This window comes from Tauraco erythrolophus, chromosome 7, assembly GCF_009769465.1.
Source record: "Tauraco erythrolophus isolate bTauEry1 chromosome 7, bTauEry1.pri, whole genome shotgun sequence".
In the NCBI taxonomy this organism is placed as follows: domain Eukaryota; kingdom Metazoa; phylum Chordata; class Aves; order Musophagiformes; family Musophagidae; genus Tauraco; species Tauraco erythrolophus.
Window position 1 is genome coordinate 57,666,767 of NC_141471.1, and position 21,449 is coordinate 57,688,215.

The 21,449-nt window shown below is 44.8% G+C and overlaps 1 protein-coding gene across 2 annotated transcripts in view; it reads left to right on the forward strand.

The window, feature by feature from the left end:
* The window catches only part of GLI3 (GLI family zinc finger 3), a 197,232-nt gene extending 176,842 nt beyond the window's left edge, over nucleotides 1–20,390 (forward strand). For both annotated transcript variants that reach the window (XM_086614358.1, XM_086614359.1), the window contains exons 10-14: nucleotides 9,564–9,713; nucleotides 10,306–10,470; nucleotides 13,065–13,355; nucleotides 16,580–16,907; nucleotides 18,100–20,390. In XM_086614358.1, coding sequence (XP_086470484.1) covers nucleotides 9,564–9,713; nucleotides 10,306–10,470; nucleotides 13,065–13,355; nucleotides 16,580–16,907; nucleotides 18,100–20,390 — 3,225 coding nt within the window. The remainder of the gene's footprint in view (nucleotides 1–9,563; nucleotides 9,714–10,305; nucleotides 10,471–13,064; nucleotides 13,356–16,579; nucleotides 16,908–18,099) is intronic.
* The last annotated feature ends 1,059 nt before the right edge of the window (nucleotides 20,391–21,449 follow it).

Here is a 21,449-nt window from a genome sequence, read left to right on the forward strand (position 1 = left end):
CGCCCCGGATGGAGCTGCATTGTGCTGCTAACAGACTTAACTGTACTGTATACACGAATATATGTATATTAAATGAAACAAGAACAAGATGTGATCTTATTGGGAAAGAATACCTGCAATATCCCCTAAGTTCCATTCTCTCCACAGAATATCCCGAGGCCTACCAAAAAGCTGTCTGAAACCTGGAAACATACATAGATACAGGCTGAGGGAGTCAGTTCCCCGTCTGATGAGCAAGCTGTGTTTGCGCTGTTGGTTTTATGTCATATCCATACCATATAACTGCTGTATCAGAGATTAAAAGAAGGTCATGCTGTATTATGAACCGCTGTCTTTATTTTTAGGATTTGATAACTTTTCTCTTCCTCACCCCCCCCCACTGATTCTCTTGATATCCTAAGGGCAGATCCTTTCTCTTGGGTCAGGAATGTAATAAGGCAGGTTTTCCTCTCTCCAGGATATTGTGTCTGTCTCACTGTGTTTAAATTGCCACAGAAAGCTCTTCTGAGCAAAATACAGTGTTTTCTTTGTACAGGAGCCAACGATTGACGTATCCTTGGGGACTTCTCTGTCTTTAGCATTTAAACATACAAGTTGGATATGTTTAACCTATTGATAGGCAACGAAGACAACTACAGAATTTATTGCAAGAGAACAAAAGGAGAAATGGAAAGAAAACATCTTTTTTTTGAACTTGGGGATTGAGAACTTTTATTGCTGCTGTTAGTGCAGAGAGATAAAAAAAAAAATCAGACCTATATTTTCAGCTGAAACAGGGAGGTGAGAAGAAAACAGCCCTGCTGGGTCATGTCCTTGGAATTAGCGTATTCTGTTTATTAGTAATACAGTTTCACATTTAGAGAACAAGACTTCTCGAAGCCCATGCAGGAAAAATCATTTCATTCACCATGGCTTGGTTAAACAGCCTTTGGGGCAAAAAGATTACTCCTGCTCAGGCTTATAGTAAACTCCACAAAATGCAAACGTTCATTAATTATTATTAGTTGGACTGCTCTCTGTCTCTCTGCATTCCTTGCTTCTGAACTTTTATGCCCCTTGAGACAAGAATGGTCTCTTTCCATGTGTTGCACTGACCCCAGATCTTTAATACATTTTTAAATACAGCTGTACACCCGCTCTTCTCCCAGTGGCAGCTGTGCTGACCCAAGACAGCTGTTGACCCCAGCTGTTTGTTGCAACACCTCTGAGGTTCCCCTAAGTCTGCCCTTCACGAGAGAACACTCCCTCGGACACTGGAGTCAAACCAGCCAGATTAAACCCAGCCCTTTGGAACGAGGCAGGTGAATAAGCAGTTCATGAGCTATTGAGGCAGCGATGCTGGATGTACAGCAACACCTTGCTAAGAAACGGTGATGAGACGTTACGGGGCAGAACCATGCAGTGTCTCAGCGTGGCCAGAACATGATGTGATTTCTCCCACCCCCACCACATTCCTCCTTTCTTGCTCTTTCCATCCACTCTTCCAGCCGTTGGTTTCCATGCTGTCCTGTGCCTGTCATCCCCCTCTGTCTACTTCCGTGGGCTGTCTCAAGTCGTCTCAAGTTATAAATCATCATTATTTTTCAGTTGACTAGGGCTTCTAATTTTGATCCCTCCCTTTCTTCATTGACTGCTGTTGCCAGTTCTCAAGGGACAGAGATGGGAATCCAGAATGGCACAATAATAAATGAGCTTCAAGCATGAATTCAGCTGGAATGCTGACTGAGGTCTAATTTTTTTCTTATAATTAAGTATTAACAGTCATGTACACAGAGTTCATATGTTAGGTTTGTAAAATAGTGTAAGTTATATTTCCTATTTTCCACATACTTTGCTCCTTTCTGAAATAACCATCTTTTGGACAGAAACTTTCTTTATTTGGTGATTTGATTTTTCTTAATGAGTAAAAACCTTTCCCATCACACTGGAGTTATAAACATTTGCAGTACGTATTTTTTTATATGCTGTTAAAAAAGTCACACTCCTCCCTCACGTGTAACCCCAAAATATCTGATTACTGAAACATGGTATGCCACTAGTCCTCATCTAGGTTTACAATTGTGACCAAATCTAGAGGGAGCAAGGGGCTTCATCTGTTAATAGTGGAAAACTTTGAAAATTAAGTATTGAGATGGAATGACAAGATCAGACACTGCAGGGTGAGGAGTGCAGTGTGCAGACAGAGTATTTAGTGCATTCATTGTACACAGAGGAAATTGCTGTGCAGTTATTTTCTTTTAAGATCCAGCTGATTTTAACTGTGGGTATTCCATTTCAGCAAAGGTGTCAAGACTGAAAAGGAGCTGACCTGCTTTGGGCCAGAGCAGCGGATTGTATAAATTGTCGTGTTGCTAATCAGCGTTAGCAGAGATCTGTCACAACAGCATTTCTTAAATCTTCTATAAAGTATGCAAGACAGCCTCAAGATCTCTAATAGAATAACAATAAATGCATCCAAAGGAGAGGAAGCAGGGGTGGAGATAGTTATCTGAACTTCTCCACAGGTATGTGCCTCCACAGAAATGCAGAGTAGTTCATGTATAGCTATCGCTTCGACTTGGCTTTAGGAACTGCGAGTGGCTTAAGCATTTATGCCACCATAAAGGTTTAAAGCAGCTTAAGTGCTTCTTCCATCTCAGGAACTAAAAATGGCTTAAATACTTATGCCACCTTAAGGACATGAGGTCAAAAGCGTACTCTTGGCTTGTGCAGCAGGGATGAGACATTGGTCTCTTGTGGTTGTTTAGCCTGGTTGTGCCTGCAAATGATCGTTAGTAGGGAAAGGACAGATGGGATCCATACCTATTTTCCAGCAGATAAGAGGAAATTAAAATGCATGCGTTGTTCTAACAGAGAATCACAAAGGTTAGAGAGAGACTCGATTGCAGTGATTGAAATGTGTCCGAAAAGCCTGCTGGGGATTTTACTCCATAGAGACGCAGTTATTTTCCTCCTCACTATGGGATTTCTATTGTCACAGGATATTTCCTGCCTCACCAGGACCTCCTTTATATCCTAACTTCTCTACAAAGCTTTTGTCTGTCCATCTTGCCGTGGATGATGGAGTTAATCTTTATCGAGATGTTAATGAGATGGTAGGGAGGCCTGCCTGATGTCATCTCTTAGTTGCCTGACTACCTAAAATGGTAGCAAGGAGCAGTGATGAGCCGTGGATTGCATCCCTGGGGAGCAGGCAAGCATGGGTACTTGCTTAAGTGCTGCCCTGTCACTTTGCTGAATGCTGATACTCTTTTTACAATCACTCAGATATCTCAGGAAGCTGTGTGGGTCAAGAACCTCCAAAGTATGCACACCACTCGTGAACAAGTGACTACTTTCAGTGGGAATCTAGAGACCTAAATAGTTCTGAGTATGTGGCCTTAAGTCTCCACCTCTACTTTGGCCGTAGTAGTAGATACGATTTCCCAAGGTTTGGTTTAGGAGAGGTACATTAACAAGCTATGAGGCACTCAGCTGCTTTGGTAATGATCTCAAGTCCAAAGCGGAGGAGAGAGCTGTTCCTACACCTAAGAGAGGACATGGAAATTTGAATTCTGTTATGACAAGTCTGGCGAGCGCTGGTGTACTTCGCACTGTTCTGGTCAGCAAGGTTGAAGTCATACTAGAGCAGGTGAAGAAGAGGGCCGAGAGGACCACTGAAGAGGGATGGACTGACACAGTCCTGGAAGTGGCAATGAGGAAGCTGGGAACAGAAGGACAGGCAGGACACACAGGGACTTCCACACCTCAAGCCAAAGCAGGCTAAGAGGGGGAATGAGGACTTAGTCATCCTAGAGAAGACCAGAAGGAACCAGCAGATGAAGGCAGAGGGAAGAGTGCTGCCTGTCAGTTAGTTGGGGTGGAGGAGGGAGAGAAATAAAGACTGTGTGGGGAAGCAGAGCTGTTTAAGCTAAAGGAAAGTGCTGGCACAAGAACAAATGAGTATCAATCAGCTGTGAATAAATCAAAGGTAGAAATTAGTTGCTAACCAGCAGAGGAGCGAGTTCCTAGAAGAGCTATCCACTGGGAGCAGAGGGAGCAGATCACCAACGTACTTAGAAGACGGAGCTTGCTCCATTCGAGACCAGGATTATGTGTAGCGGGGCTTGCTGCAGCAAGGGATGGGCCTGATGACCCGGAACGCTCCTTCTATTTCTAACTGTATGTGGGCTTAGGGACAAATCTACGTCCCCTATGCAGAACACATAAATAAGCATGTTCCCTGCAGGACTTACAGGTCAGGGACAGCTAATCCCCTTCCAAACCAGCCTCAGAGCTATCCAGTTTGTTACTGCCGGACACGACTTCTGCACGTTTCCTCTCGGCAGCCCATGGCTCCGTAACTCCGTCGCGGAGCTGCGGGATGAGCTGTGTTTAGCAGCCGTTCCGCTGCGACGCCTCTTTGCACGCTCCGTGTCCTGCACAGCAAATGCAGCAGCTCTGCTGGTTCGAGGGACTTTCTGTGGCGGTACAGTCTCTGCTCAAAGGTGGTTCAAACGCTGCTTCTGCTTGATGTCAGTAGTGAGATTTAGTGAGCAGTTACTTAGCATCAACTTTTTAAGTTTTTAAAATACAGGGAAATACCCGTGAGAAGATAAAAGTCTGAAATTGCCATTGTATAATTGAAATTAAACCAATTTTTGGCAATGGTGATACACCTTCCGCTGCGCCACTAATTTACCACGTTATACCGATACAGCATGGTCTGCTCCCAGTTTTCTCCTAGCCTACGCTAAAGTAGTGGATCTGGGTTTGAAAGCAGAATCAGGAGATTATCCCAATGTTTTCTACTTTATCCACCAAATAACACTTTGCTTTCAGGTGCAATCTCAGTTGCAGGTGACAATAATTCTTCTTCTGTTGTTCCTAACTCATTCCACTGGTATGTAGGGGCTTTCCTCCTGCTGTTTGACTACTGTGAGAGCACGTTTGGCCTTTGTTTATGTATTGAATAGCTAATACACTAATGAATAGCGTAATAGTTTATATAATGAATAGCTAATACACAGCTAGGATGTGCTTAGAATACTCCTTTCTTCTAAAACCACGTGGAGAGGGAAATGGAACACTAAGATTATTACTTCAGATCCTACCTCCAGTGTCACCTCGCATCATCTGCTACAAGATGGAGTTGCACATAACACGTGCATTGATTATATGAGAACATGTATGATTCCCTTTTTAAATATGGGAACATATGTTCCCTTTTTAAATAGGATTTCTTACCATGTAAGCATTTGTGCTTCCAGGACACTGCAGGTTGTGCTCCCTGTTACCTCTGGGTTTTGAGCTTCCCCAGCTTCAGCCTTGATTTCAATGAATTTGGTGGCTTTTTTTGCTCTGGAGTTGACATCCACCTCAGAGCTTCCTCCTTCAAAGCCAGGATGTTCTGAGACCAAAATCAGTATTTAGGTCAGCTCCCTCTGTTCATTTTACGGTATTTTGGAGCCAAACGATATTAGCAACATTTTTTAAAGAAAAGAAAACAAGCCAGGACAGACTGAGGTTTGGTAATGAGCATTGAAGTGGCATGAAAGTGACTGGTATTCTGCAAATGACCCCTGTTTAGCAGCTTTTTAGAGCTGTGTGCAATGGGAGATAGCTTGTAGAATTCCAGCTTTTAATGGGGGCTTCTTTTTTTTTCTGATCAGAAATTCTTAATAATCCAGAGCTGGTGCTTCAGAGCCTTATGTTAGCAAACCTGACACTAGGGAGTAATATCATGGGCTTTCATGCGCCTATTTACTGTAATAAGGATTACCAACGTAAGTAAAACTTGCAGGTTTGGGCCTACAAAATTAAAAGAAAAGCCTTTTCACACCCTGAAACTGCATCAAAATTCAATTTCACCAGGAAAAAAAAAATCCTTCTGATCTAGTCCCTGGAATGTGACATTTCATGGGTGTAATAAGGTTACAAACAGATTATAAATTGAAACCCTATAAATCCTTATTGTACTGTACGAAAGCTTCTGCTTTGCATAATACTCTTATTCCTGACTGTTCTTTGTTTTACAAGCTCAGAACTATTCATTCCCTCTCATAATAGAGACCAGGGAGCCAAAAACACCGTGCAAAATCCAAAGGTAATTATCTGAGTCAAAGAACCTGAATGCCAGAGTTCACAAACTTCTGAACTTTTCTAATTGCCGTTGTTTGCAGAGTGAGACCTCCCTCTTCCTTTAAACATGTTGTAAATATTGCACCTTGTTTCTGCCAAATGAGGATAATAAAAAAATCCCGGTGTGGATGTAGTTCCTGTTTTGTATTTGTATAGTTCTGCCTATGCATCCGTAGCAGAGGACTGATCAGTTTTTAAATCATAACTTGAGCGACTGAGGGCATTTGAGTCCGGCCCAACGCGATCAGGACTACAAATGCTGTGAATCTCCTCACCTGAGAGCACTGCTGGTTTCTGCTGTTGGCCTCTTACTTGTGCTGATTTAATGTCTTCTTCCAGACCAGCCTTCCAGTATGTGGGCACATTTATAGGTCTGCTAAAATACCGCTCCTCTGCAAAAGGTGATCGAGCAGCTCATCTGTGAGCTAAAGAAATAAGCTAGATTAGCAGATGGTGTCATGGGCTCGTTTCTTCAAGACTTTCCTGAAGGTGAGGGTCCACAAACAGGTTGAATGAGAATGAGATAACTTCGCAGATGAGCTCTCATAGGCCGCTTGGAGCATCAGAACAATGAGGGAAAACAGCGCAAAGAGGGGTTTGATTGTAAGAGCAGAGGGAGTAGGAAAGGGGCGAGAGGGTAAGAGAGCAGGACCGACGAGTATGGAGGGGGACAGTTGTGCAGTGACCTGAGAGTGATCTCAAGGTACTTGACAGGTGGAGCGACAGAGAGAGGCAAATGATGAAGTCGCTGTCCTGGGCAAGCTTTATCAGCCACTGCTGTGAGCCTGGGCTGGGGAGGGAGTGAGGAAGGGAGTTTTCCACCCACGAGAAAAGCCAGTTTTAGAGGATGCTCGCACTGATAAAAGCTAGAGGTCTGGAGGGCAAGGAGCAAGCTCATTTGCGGGGACAAAGCGAAAAAGTATCCTATGGAGAATTTCTCTGAAAGAGCATCCATGGTGCCTGAGTGTCCACACAGCGGGAGATAAAGGGAGGTGCTGTTGTGAACTGATTGAACCCACCTTGAAGTTTTTGTATCAAATGGAAAGCCCATGTGATACGCTCAGTCTTCGCTTCCCTCTTGGCCATGTAGGTTTAAGCAAATAACTCACAGTCGGTAACGTTTACAGAAATATTTGGCCAAGAATTACTTTAATGCATTGAGCTTTGTCCAGTTACTTCTTTCTCTTTCAGGAAAAAAGAGGGCACATTTGTTGCTCACCAGCCTGGGCTGCAGCACCAAGGACGCTGTTGCATCTTCCGCAGCCAGGAGGAAATGGCCTGCCTCTTGTAGGCAGGGTTGGTACCTTGAGTTGATTAGTTAATTAGTAGTTCATTATATTCAACTCAATCCAGCTGGCTAATAATGACTGGATGCCATAATTCCCCCTTTTTGTTTTACAATTTTTGTTTTCACAAAGGCTTTAAGGTGAGCAGAGACCCGGCCCATTCATCCAACTCCAGCACGCTTCCCTCCCACAAATACCACGTCAGGGCTTGCGGCTTTACCTTCTTTTCCAAAGGACTCTCGCTCGGGCTCCCGGCTCCGGCTCTGGCTCCGGCTCTTTTGGCTCGGGCTCTCAGCTCCGGCAAGGGAGTCGGGGTTTCCCAGGGTCTCATTGATGTATCACGTCGGGGTCACCAGTTGTTGCTCACCAGCCTGGGCTGCAGCACCAAGGACACTGTTGCATCTTCCCACAGCCAGGAGGAAATGGCCTGCCTCTTGTAGGCAGGGTCAGTACCTTGAGTTGATTAGTTAATTAGTAGTTCATTATATTCAACTCAATCCAGCTGGCTAATAATGACTGGATGCCATACACGTTAACCTCTTTGTAGTCTTCCGATGCCATTCCACCATGCAGGGCATCCGTACGCTTTTGGTACAGGCATGTGTAGTGTGAATGGACTAGAGATCTGCACTTGAAACATGAACTCCTGCAGATTACGTGCTGTACGTTGTCCAGCACATCTGCTCTGTTCAGGCGCTCCGTGCCCCAGCACAACTTTTAAGAAATAGCAATAAAGTTTCAGAAAAAGAGCAGTCACCTTTTATGGGCAATACACATCTGTTTGCCATGGTGATGCCGCATATTTGTGAACATAAGTGATTTTATTTGCTTTTCTGATTGTTTTCAGGACTTTAAAGATGGGAATTATCTTCTTTGTGTTCCAGTCTGAACTACTGAGTTTCTGTACGGCTCGCTTTTTCTGTGAGCTACTTAGGGAGTAGATACAGATTTCCGCCCTGTGCTGTGATCAAATATAAACGGGAAGGATTTTGTCTAGTATCTTAATGGAAATAATGGCATTCGCTGAGAAATGCAGCCATCTAGTGGCACCGCCAGCAAGCTGTGGTAGAAAGCACAGCTATGGTGAAGTCTCTGAGGCAGACTTTCTCCAAGAGTGGAGCCTGGAGGATGAGTCAGGCAGCTCCTGCTGAAATTCCAGCCTTCATAAACCTTTGAATGTCCAGGTGTAGGGCGCTTTTGTTCCTTGCTGAAGCTGTGCAGAAAATTCAAACAGTTAAATCTTGGGGAAAAAAAAATAAAAAAGAAACTGCAAACGTGAGGCTGGCCCTGATTCATCTGCCTGTTTCTACTCAGAAACACAATCAGGGAGAATTAAATCTGTATTTAAATGCTCTGCTGAACTGGATCTTACTGAAAGGAACAGAGCAAGCTACTTTCTGGAAGAGTAAAAGGTACACAGCCCCGGCCTGTCTCTGGATACACTCAGGCAGATGACACTGGCCACAGCAAGACACGTGAATGTGTGTCAGCAGGCCTGGGGCAGGTGTTGCTCCCTGAGACTTTCAGGCAGAACTGTCCTTGGCGATGGCAAAAGCCAGCTCGATGGATCCTTCTGTGCTCGAGAGCTTTTTGTTACGGCAGTGTGTAGGGTTTTGTTTCCCCTGCCATAACGTGTGTGCTAACCCAACATGTGTACTGAAAGAAAATATGGGTAGTGGGGAGAGAGTTAAAAGTTTTGGTGGAAACTTGGTTTAGCGGTTCTGTTGATTTTTCACGTTGGAGGATGAGTTTTTAAAGGCCTGATTTTGTAACCATGTTTACTTAAGTAAGACTTCCCTGAGCCGAGAAAGCATTATTCAATGTGGATCACGCAAGTGGTGCCGGGCATGAGATTATCCAGGATCCATTTAACAGCCTATATCCCTGAGGCCTGATCCGAAGCCTGTTGACATCAGTAGAAACAAATTCATGGGCCTTAGTGGACTCCCAGTGAGATGTATAAATTGAATCCCGTGATTGCTTTGGAGCACAGACAAATCTTCTTACTCTTAGTACCGCAGGATCCTGGTTCACACCTGAGCCCCTGGTGCTGGCCCAGAGTGAAGTTACAGTGTGCTGGTCTGCTGCAAAGTTACAGTACAGCTGATGATGATGTTACATTTCTGTTAAGCTGTAATCTCTCTTCTACCCAAACAGCATATAAACAATGACCATATACATGGTGAGAAGAAAGAATTTGTGTGCCGATGGCTGGACTGTTCCCGGGAGCAGAAACCATTCAAAGCCCAGTATATGCTGGTGGTCCACATGAGGAGACATACAGGGGAAAAGCCACACAAATGCACTGTGAGTAAAGTGGCCAAGCTCCAGGCTCGGATGGGGGAGCTGGGGCTGTGCAGGGAACAGAGCAGCGCAGATGCTGCATTCCTTGACCTCTTGTCCGTCGGACATGTGATGGAGAAGAGACTACTGTGTCTGCTTCGTTATCCAGCTCGCCCAGATTACAAGAGCTTTAGGAGAGGCGATTCAATGGGTAATTTGGCCCGCTTCTTCCAGTTCAAAGTGCAAAGAAGCCCCCAAAGGCATTATTAAATAAGGCTCAGTTTGCATAATTATTTAAAAGCACTTTCTCTTACAGAGCTGAGTATTATTGCTGGCCACCAGCCTCCTAATGACTTTGCAATGGATTTCTGTCTTAGACGAAGTACACAAGTACTCGCTCTCCTCTAAGAGAAGATTTACATAATGCTGGAAGCATTTTAACGGCAGCTGTGATGGGGTTTGCCTGGGTAAAATCAAAATCCAGCAATTCAAAACAGAATTACATTGGGCAAGGTTATGAAGGCTTGGAAAGTTTCTAAGCTTTTGTAAATCAGCTTCTACCATTTCCTGCAAGCCCAAAGATTAAAAGTAATCCAGAATTTCTTCTTGTCTGCAGTTTGAAGGTTGTACAAAGGCCTACTCCAGACTAGAAAACTTGAAAACGCACTTGAGATCTCACACTGGAGAGAAACCATATGTGTGTGAACATGAAGGCTGCAACAAAGCTTTCTCCAACGCGTCCGACAGGGCCAAGCACCAAAACAGGACTCATTCCAATGAGGTAAGTAAGCACAGCTTCAAAAAAATAATAAAATTCGGCGTCAAACAGACTTGCAATGTGGCCATAGGAGTTTGTTACGGAGGACGGGCACAGAAAACCTCAGCGACCTGAAAGGACTATCAGTTGTGGACGGCTCTTCCGAGCACGATCATTCCCGTGTCATACAGACCTAGAGAGGCTGCGGGTCGCTTTATTGAGCGAAAGAGAGGTTTGAAGGAGGGGGTCTGATGGAAACGCGCGGTACCCAGGGCCAGCTCCCGGTTTCCCTGCAGCGCTGGGCTGGTTTTGCCCTGCGGAGCTGGCGGGGCGGCTCCGGCCCCGCAGCGGTCCCTGGCCGGGCCGGTGCTGACACCTGGCGGCTGCCGAGCCGCAGCGCCGCCGCCCCGTGCAGCGGCCGCGGTGGCTGCTCCAGGGTCTGGAAAATTTTGAGTCACTCTAAGTTCTGAGGTATGCCTTTTCCTTCTTCCCTGGGTGTTTCACTCCTTTTCCTATCCTGGACGGACCGCACGGAGCAGGGATGCAGTTTTTGGTCTTCCACGATCAAACCAGGTGTGGCAGACACAGCCGTCTCCCAAACTCTCGGTGAAACACCTCTTTCTTACTGTGTGTCTCCTGTTACTGCTGCCGCCTCTTTCAGGAATCACACCATCTTCATGCCTTGTCCCTGTTTTATTAACCTGTTTCAGGTTACACAGAGAGTCACATCATCTCAGTCTCACATCTTGGAGCCCAGTCTCTCCTCCTTGACCTGTCCCTATAATCCCTCACCTCTAGCCTAAATCTGGAAGTACTGGAAGGGCAGGACATACCAGCATGGTGACTGTGCGGTGTGGAAACCACAGTGGCTATATCCATGTCTACAAGGCTTGTAGCCTTCTCTAGCTGTTTGTCACAGGCATTCACTAGGGCTTGCAGAATTTCCTGGGAGCATTCATCTTCTTCCAGTCACCTGGTCCCTGTAGCATCTCTTGAGTCACAAGCGAAGCAGAGTGAGTTGCACGTGTCTGAATCCGCCCCATCCCTGCTGCGTGTGCTCTCAGCAGCCCAACTAACAACTGCATGGAAGCCCAGCAGCAATTTTGTGAATTGTCACCAAGGTAGAAGGTTCACCAAGTCTCGCCAATAGCTGACTGACCTTTTTTTTATTGACTGTCTGAACCAATCTGTTGCCTAGTCAGTGAGTAAGATCCTCTCAAACTTAAAGGCATGACCCGTACTGCCTGTGTTTTAAGATCAGGAGTTCATGTCTAAGAGTAAGTCACCAAGAAAAATTTTCTGCTGCACATCATTTCTGGTAGGTCCAGCAGCAAGGGCAAATGAAAAATTTCCTTCACCATTATTTCACAATGAAACAGGTAATGTATACTGTTGGAGTGCCATGAATACTGTGGAAAGTGCAGCCCTGATTTAGCACTTCCTCACAGTGCCATTTTGGTTCTAAGTAGGTAACCTGTAGGCAAATTTAAAAGCAGCTGACATATCTTGATGCAGATGTACCTTACACGTGTAGAAGAGAGCTAACTGACTACAACTTCCATAGCATCTTGAGAAAACCTGCCTCGATAGCTCAGCATCAACTTTAAATTGCTCATGATTGACATCTTTTGCTCCTGTACAAGTCAGTGGGAGGGCTTTTCTGCTGATGCCAGTGGAGGCAAGCTCAGGCCTTCCATAGCCATGAAGCAGCTACATTTGTCAAAGGCTCCACAGTGCCATGTGTAAGCAGACAGAGAACCCCTTTGAGGAACTCTGCACGAGGGGTTGTTTTTTTTCTTTCTTTCTCTTGAGAGCTACTATAAGTAGGACTTCAAAATAGTAGTTTCTTGCAAACAATTCAGCATTAAAAGTGAGTGAATAATACTTTGTTTCCTGAGGCAATTAAAGTGTTTTGGAATGGCTCAACTCTTCTTTCTAATCCTCTCAGGATACAAGAACAAAGTCTTTGTTACATTATAAGATGCTAAGTTTACTTTATTCTACATTGCTGAGTGAACTAGAGAAATTCACATACACAGGAAACGAGCTTTTTTTAAAAAATGAGTGATTAGTTATGCTAGTAGTACTAGTGCATATATTGCTGCAACGTGAAGATGTTTATGGTACTGTATCTGTGTTTTGACATGGTACTGGTGATCTGAAGGAGCCAGGAAAAAAAATACTTCCTCAGATAATCCTGCCTGAACAAATGTCCCAACATGTTTTGAAGGGAGTTGTTTGCCTCTGAATGTCAAGGAATATGTACTGGGCATACTAGAAACAGAATACCAAACTGCTGAAGGCAGTGGACAGGATAGAAAATTAGGCCAGTCTTCCTAAATTGCCGTAGCTCTGTTGACTCTTCTGCTACGATAAGTCAAAGCTGTGCCAGTTCATGTCATGAGAGGTTCTGCCCTCTTCAAACTATGCAGCATTAATGGGTGCCTTCGAAACCAAGGGGAATTAATAGGTTTGACTAGGTGCAATCACTGTAGAGACCATAAATTAGATAACAATTTCACTGTGAAAGCGTATAACTGTAACACCAGCTGTGCTCCAAGGAGCTCTTCAGGAGTCCCACATGGAATTAAACCAAAGTGTTTTTCCTGTCTTGGCAGAAACCGTATGTTTGCAAGATACCAGGCTGCACAAAGCGCTACACAGACCCCAGTTCGCTCCGGAAACATGTGAAGACCGTGCACGGCCCGGAGGCACACGTCACCAAGAAGCAGCGGGGAGATATCCACCCCCGGCCTCCGCCACCGAGAGACCCAGGCAGCCACTCTCAGACCCGGTCACCAGGCCATCAGACTCAGGGTGTGACCGGTGAGCAGAAGGACCTCAGCAACACTACCTCAAAGCGTGAAGAATGCCTCCAAGTGAAAGCGGTCAAGTCAGAAAAACCAATGGTATGCAAAACACCGTGCCGCTCCCTCTGTCCTTTTTCTTCTTGCACCTGGGTAATCATCTCTTTACAAAATGCTCAAGCCCGTAAACTCTAGCGCACGAGGTTAGGTTTGGCGAGGTTTTCTTTTTTGTTTACATTGTAAAATGTTTTTAAAGCCTAAGAAACAGCAAATAAAAAGATTGCATCTGGTCAGCGCAATATGCAGTAAGTGCAGTGTTGGCAGCTCTCACAATAATCGTTTCTCTTAAAGCGCCGTCTTTTGGAATCTGCATATTATAAGAAAATCAGTTTTCATTTTTAAAAGGCATTTTTTTCCCCCCCTCTCCTGTGTGCAAAAGGAAGTTAGACAGTGTGAGTCCTGCAGGCTCAAAACCAGAATGTGTGAAAATCCAAGTCCAGAAGACTAAATGATAATATTGATGATGATAATTTTCGGAGAACCTGGGGAAACAGTTAGATTTTAGGGGTTTGAGGTTGTTGGGTCACGGATCAAACTGAAGCAGGATGAATTGACTTTATTAAACAGCAGGAGGAGATCTTTTGATAATATTTTATCTCTGTTATGATGTGACCTCCTACGTTAATCTGATACTTAATTTAACTTGACCAAGTTAACCTTACTCCAATTTAACTAAATTGAGCTGAATTAAGAGTCTCTGCAGGTCTTTTCACTGGTTTACCGTAATGTATTGCATTAAACCAGTATAGTCATGAACGCTGCAAGGGCTTTGTTCCATTTTTTCACATGCCGTGTTAGGTTAAGCAGTCGTTCTTTCATGTGCCCTCCATGCTCCCCACAAGGGTTAAAACTAGCAAAGGCAGTCACTCCATCCTCTTCCACATCTGTGTCTACGATTCATCTGAACCCAGCCCTTGGGGACTGCAAATATGAGCCCTTCAAATTCTGCTCATCTGGTCAGTCATGCTGCAATTCAAAGTGGTTACTCATTGAAATACGAGTTACTGCGATATTGTGCCTAAGGCTTATGTCCAAACTGTGTAGTATTAATCCTGAATTTAGAAACTTCCAAGGGCCCAGAGCTAACTCCCACCGAAGTCTAAAGGAGATCCTCCACCATCTTCGGTGATAACTACCTCAGACCACAAAGGAACAAAACCCCTTCCCCTCTTGCTTAGTTCGGTACATCTGTAGCATTACTGAGGCATGTGGAGTGTAGGTGGTTTTAACCTGAGTAAAATTTGCAGGAAAGGAGCATTAATGCTGACTGCTTACGTAGTATTAAATATTTGTCACTGAAAAATATGTTCTAAAAACAATTCTGTAATTCCTGCTTGTCATTGCTTGTATGAATTAAGATGTATTTTCTGTTTTTCAACTAATCCAATGTCTTTTCTGTCTAATGCTCTTAAATGTCTTGTTCTAACTTCCTAAGGACAGTGGGTAATAAGGTGAGGGCATTTTAACTTTCCTGCTGTTTTTCTTATTGCAACATTATTTATGTCTTTATTTTAGCGTTCTGCCTATTGTCCAGTCATTCCTTTATTTAGTAATGTGCAATCCATCAAACTCATTCCCAAATGTAATGTGCTGTGACCATTTTGCAACACTTGACATGTGAAAAATCTGGCTTATATTGGTGAAATGTCTTCAGAAATGTCTTTGTACCTTCCCCTCTAGATGAGACATCCATTTTTTTTCTGTATTGCACATCTAGGAATGTATGTTCCCCGCAATACAGTTCTTAACTCTGTAACCTACCTCATTGTGATCTTGCCATGTGTCTACAAGAACAGGCTTCTGACCGTTAGCGCTCTTCTTCCATATGGCATGGAGCTATTGTCCAGAAGCACAAACTCTTCTGTGTAGTAATGGTTGTTTCTATTCTTGTCACCAAATCTGCCACGGCCAGTATTTGGAAATGAACATGCTCAGTGTGGCCTCATAAATTCCAAGTATCATCATTCAAGTTAGAAAAAATGAAATCGTTATTGCATCTTCATGGAATCCTCAGGGGCATATGAAGCTACAGCATTGCCACGAACCTGTGCCTTCATTCAGTGATGTTAAGAATGAGAGCTGTCACTGCTACCTCAGAAATTGTAGCCAGCAGTTGTCAGTAAAATGTGCAAAGAAAATTGCAGGCTGGTTAAAAAAAAAAAAATTTAAAAAAATAAAAAACAAACCAAGAAAAACCCCAAAAGTGAAATACTTAGATGAAACTGTTCTTGGGAGCAAAACAATAATGCATGCCTCACGGATTTGTGATCAAACTGATACAACCTACAGAAAGATCCATCCGGAGACTTCTGTCTGTCTTGCTGTCTGTTTTGTCTGTCTGTCTGTTCCAGTTTGTCAAAAAAAAAATTCCCATTCTTTTACTAGAACTGTATGAGTATGAAAAATAAATCAAGCTTGTGTTCCCACACAGCAAGAATTCTTCTAGAGCAGCGGGGAACACTGTCCGTTAAGAAGAAGCTGTTGCAGTGGTTTATATCCCCATAGATTAGCAGGCTGTACTGTGTACTTAAAATCTGAAATTTAAATTCTTAAATTCTAATGAAATGAAAGATTTGATCCAGTAGATCAAGGCCTTGGTGATTCAGGGTAGAGATGGTGTACGTTAGAGCGTGCTGCTGCGCTCACAGGACGCTGATGATATGATACAGTATTTTTGCACTGATGCTTTGTCCCTGTTTTATTACATGCCAACGGTTCAGGCCAACTGCTGCTCGTAACAATGAGCCTTAAGCTTGGAAAATACTTACATTCTTTAGCCACAAGTCTAATTAAAAAAACCTACGTTCCAGCGTTGCTGGAGTCTTGTTTGTTTGCTGAAAGCCTAGCGGTGTAAATTAGACCTCGTAACGTGGCTGAGATCTGATGGGGTTTATTGACCTGCAGTTTCGATTGGCAACAACACATATCCAAAAGAGAGTATCCATATACACAGGCTCAGGAATGACATGAAGCGATAGAAGCAATTATGGGAATAACTGAAATAAACGTCTTACGTAAATATAATGTATACTAGCAGCAAGATATTGAAGTGGATTTTATGCTCAAGTTTTGCAATGGCATTCATGCGGTTAAAATCAGTATTCTAGAAAGCTCTTGGTGAACAACCACCATCATCATTTAATGCTAAACATTGCCTTATGTGTGGTGGTCTTTGACTCCATTTAGACCCACATTTGCTGCAAGTTCTTTGTTAACATTGTTTGCTTAATCCTCACGTTCTTGTGTTTCTTGCTTCACTCCAACAGACATCTCAGCCAAGCCCTGGTGGTCAGTCTACATGCAGCAGCGAACAGTCCCCCATCAGCAACTATTCCAACAATGGGATCGAGCTTACTCTGACCGGTGGCGGTAGTGTAGGAGACCTCAGTGTCATCGATGAAACCCCAATCATGGACTCTACCATTTCCACAGCCACCACAGTACTTGGCTTACAAGCCAGGAGGAATATGACAGGGACCAAATGGATGGAGCAAGTGAAATTAGAAAGGTTGAAACAAGTTAATGGAATGCTTCCAAGACTGAACCCCGTTCCACCTTCCAAAGCCCCGACCTTGCCGCCTCTCATAGGAAATGGTGAGATGATACACATAACAGGAGTGGTAGCACTTTTTGTCCTTAAGTTCATTGCTCGCTAGCTCAGTCTTGCAACCCTTGCAGAAGAGTAGTGCAGCTTATGAAACTCAGCAGCTGTGAGAACGGGTCGTAAATTGATCGCTTTCTGTTTATCCCCTCGTTACAAGTCCTACTACCCACCCTGAGAGAACTCTGACAGTCCTGTGTTTCACAGAAGGGAGGCCAGCAGGGGAGCCGTGTATCATGTTTGAAACGTTCCCTATACTTAAAGGTGTGGGCCCAAGATCAGCGTAGTCCTCTATTATTTTGAGACAAGACAGATGAAATAAATACCTGCCAGTTTATTGTGTGGAAATCTTTCAGGTGAGGCCTTAACAAGGCACCCTTTGCATAGATATGTTGGGCTGCCCTTTAAAGACACTTGTTTCTATACATGCAAGTAATCATATGGACAGGTACTACTGCTGCAAAGGGCAGGTATCCATCAGCGGGAGCCAGGCGAGATTGGACTCTGAAGATCCAGAGTTGTTTTCCTGTAAGGAGCTGCTCATTGCCAAAATGTACGTCCTTGCTGCTTCTGTGTTGCCTACAATGCCTGTAGGTTTCTTCACTCCACCCAGCAGTGACAGCCTAGGTTTTCTGAAACCCATTCAATAGAAAGAAACTACGTAAAATTAAGAAATGTATTCTGTTTACTTAAAAACAAACAAAACAAGGAAACCAGCAAAGATGTTTTGCAGTTGTTAGGAGTTATTTCAAGAATATTTCAAGAGCTCTTAAAAATGACCTTGAATAGCCTCCAATTTGTATGTTTTACCATTCCACGCAAATGCCTGTTTAATTATATTTTGCCCAGAAAAAGCTCCCTTACGAATGTGTCCTCCTGGCACACCAGCCAGCATAGCTGCACTGCAGGCCAGAGGGCTACACCAGCTGCTGACAGTTTGTGGCTATGGCCTATAAATTTTGTGCTGAGATTCACGCTGAAATGTTACCCTTGGGTCTCTGAATTAAACTTGTAACCTCAGGACACACAGTTTTTACCCCTAACTTCTTTCAGTAAAGGGCGCTGCGATGATTTGCTGTGATGGGGCAGGCTCTTCCTTCATACTCCCTGTACTTCTTTACTGGGTGTTATCTGTACCAGTTTCTGGGTGATGCCCGTTTGTTTAACTGTGAATTTTACCTCCAGGTACCCAGTCGAACAGCAGCTGCAGTGTAGGAGGATCCATGACTATCCTGCCGAACAGGAACGAACTTTCAAGTACGGACATCACTGTGTTGAACGTGCTCAACAGGAGGGACAGCAATACCAGCACAATCAGTTCTGCCTACTTGAGCAGCCGCAGGTCCTCTGGAATCTCACCTTGCTTCTCCAGCCGGAGGTCCAGCGACGCCTCCCAGGCGGAGGGAAGACCGCAGAACGTGAGTGTTGCAGACTCCTATGACCCCATCTCGACGGATGCCTCCCGGCGCTCCAGTGAGGCGAGCCAGTGTGATGACCTGCCAAGTCTTCTCAGCCTCACCCCGGCCCAGCAATACAGACTGAAAGCTAAATACGCAGCAGCTACTGGTGGACCCCCGCCAACTCCACTGCCTAACATGGAGAGGATGAGCCTCAAAACAAGGATGGCACTCTTGGGCGACTGCAGGGAGTCCGGAGTATCTCCACTGCCTCCAGTGAATGCCCCTCGAAGATGTAGTGACGGTGGGGCAAATGGTTACAGCAGGAGGCATTTTATGTCTCACGATGCCCTAGGAAACGGGACGAGGAGAGCCAGTGATCCAGTAAGGATGGCCTCCGACAACCTCTCTGTCCCCAGAGTCCAGCGTTTCAACAGTCTTAATGGCTTTAACCCTCCTGCTTTGCCTCCATCCACGGAAAAGCGCAACCTTGTTCTTCAGAACTATACCCGTTCTGAGGGTGGCGTCTTCCGCGGCTTCAGCTCCCCGTGTCCTCCGAGCATCAGCGAGAACGTCGCCCTGGAGGCTGCTACGATGGAATCGGGTGGCAGCCTGAATGATGAGGATCTCCTGCCGGATGATGTGGTTCAGTATCTGAATTCTCAGAACCAGGGCATGTACGACCACTTGCTGAACAACGTCCTGGATAGCAACAAAGTGCACCACAGCTCAGCGTTAGGAAACAACAACCCCAGCAACTTTGACCAAGCTCCTCCACCGAGCAACCAGCAGGCAGGTTCCGAGGCAAACAAGAGCGACTTGCCCATTCAGTGGAATGAAGTAAGCTCAGGAAGTTCTGACTTATCTCCTTCAAAACTGAAATGCGGTCAGCGCTCAGCGGTGCAGCAAGCTCGAGCCTTCGGACTGTATAACAATATGATGGTTCAGCAGCAGAACCTGGAGAGAAGCAACATGGTCCAGCAGAACGGCTATCAGAACCTGGTGGAAAACAACGGTTCCTACAGTTTACAGCAAAACACGGTTCTTGGCAGCGGAGCCGGTCATTCTTTTGGCGTGCAGCCCAATAAGCCTTATGGTGAAAGCATCGGCAGGCAGCCCATGATGTCTGGGGCAATGGACAATTCCTGTGGCGTGGCAGTTCAAGGGCAGAAGCCGAGAAGCAGCAACGTGCCAGTGAGTGGCAACCAGCAAAATTTCAGGCATCCCATGGCATCCAGTGATCAAGCCACCAGTATGGCAAGTGGGATGCAGAACAGGAATATGATGGAACAGGAATACTTGCAAAACCAAGCAGTCGGGGATGGCATTCATTACCAGGGAGTCCATCAATCCAGTCAAATGATGCTAGGGCAGGTTAGTCCTACCTCACAAAGCAGCCTGTATCAAGGGCCGCAGAGTTGTCCACCGGTGTCTCACACCATTGGTAGCCAGCCTTCAGGTTTGTTGGTGGCCAAAAGTTACCAGCCGTGCTCCAATTACAGCGGCAACAGACGGCAAAACGTGTTGAGAAACAACCTGGCACAACAGCAAGGACACGTAAGTGATGGCAACCAGATGTACAGGGTAAACACCATTAAGATGGAGATGCAAGGTCAATCACAACAGTTCTGCTCTAACGTGCAGAATTACTCTGGTCAGTTATATGACCAAACCACGGGCTTTAGCCACCAAGCTATGAAAACAGGTTCTTTCTTTGGTTCGGAAGCGAACTGCCTGCTGCAGGGGACTGCGACTGCAAACTCATCCGAGCTTCTGTCCCCGGGGGCTAACCAAGTGTCAAGCACAGTTGACAGCCTTGACAGCAACAGCCTGGAGGGTGTGCAGATTGATTTCGATGCTATCATAGATGATGGGGACCATGTCAGCTTAATTTCGGGAGCCCTGAGCCCGAGTATCATTCAGAATCTCTCCCGCAATTCCTCACGCCTCACCACTCCCCGAGCGTCTCTTACATTCCCAGCTATGCCCGTAAGCACAACCAACATGGCTATTGGGGACATGAGCTCTTTGTTGACCTCACTTGCAGAAGAAAGCAAGTTTCTTGCTGTTATGCAATAGACATAAAATTAAAAAAAAAACACCCTTAGGAGATAACAGATGAAAAAAAAAAGACTCATATTTTTTAGTTGTGTATGTATTTTAGCAATCTCATCTCACCTAAATGGGATGTGTTTCAAGTATATTCCTTTTATGGAATAAGGACTCTGAAAACCCTAAAGTGTTCTAGGGAGAAACTGTCTTCCATTTCAGTTTTGAATCAGTATTGCTACACCCATTGCCCCCCTCCTCTCTCCTCTCTCTCTCCCCCCTGCTTCTTGAATGTCTTTATGCTTCCTTTTTCTTTTTTTTTAATTGTAAACCAATGTAAACGTGTGAAGTGCATGTTTTTGTTTTGTTTTTGTTTTTGTTTTTAAAGAAAAGTCTGACGAAATGACTTTGCAATTTTCTGTTACTCAAAAGAAACTAGACCTTCTAAAACTGTTGCAACTTTCCCCCCTAAACGTATAGGCACAAAATAACCAGGCACAGAGCGATGAAATCCTCTCTGGATGCATGGGATGCATCGCGCTGAGGTGGACAACCAGTTTAGAAATGCACTGCCATGGTACCCCCTAGGCTGTAGTTGCGGAGTCATGGAGCACAAGAAATTAGGATTTTCAAGAAAATAAGAAATGTAAAACCATCAGCCCTTTGATCCCCAGCAGATGTGTAGGGTTTTTGCAAACACACGCACAGACAGCTGCCACTGCCTCGCACAGTGATACTGAGGCTGTGTCAAGTTTAAGCCCTTTCAGAAGAAGGAGGGAACCAGAAAGCTCTTCTTAGTCCAGCTCTCATCTTTTGCAGTGTTTGTTACTCTGTTTTTCAGTCATCTTTTTTAAATGGCTGGATAGGAAAATTGTGGGATGTTTGGTGATTTAGGTAGTCTAGAATCCCTTCATTGCATATCACGTTTGCGGAGAGACGGTCAGGGTCTTATGGAGTATTTCGTACAATGGAACGACAAAATCGCAGTGTTCCATACTGAGGGCTTTTGCTGTTGTTGTAAATGCAAATTGTTGAGATGTAATTTACTGAGCCACTGGTTCTTACTCGCAGTAACAATTCCTTTACCGG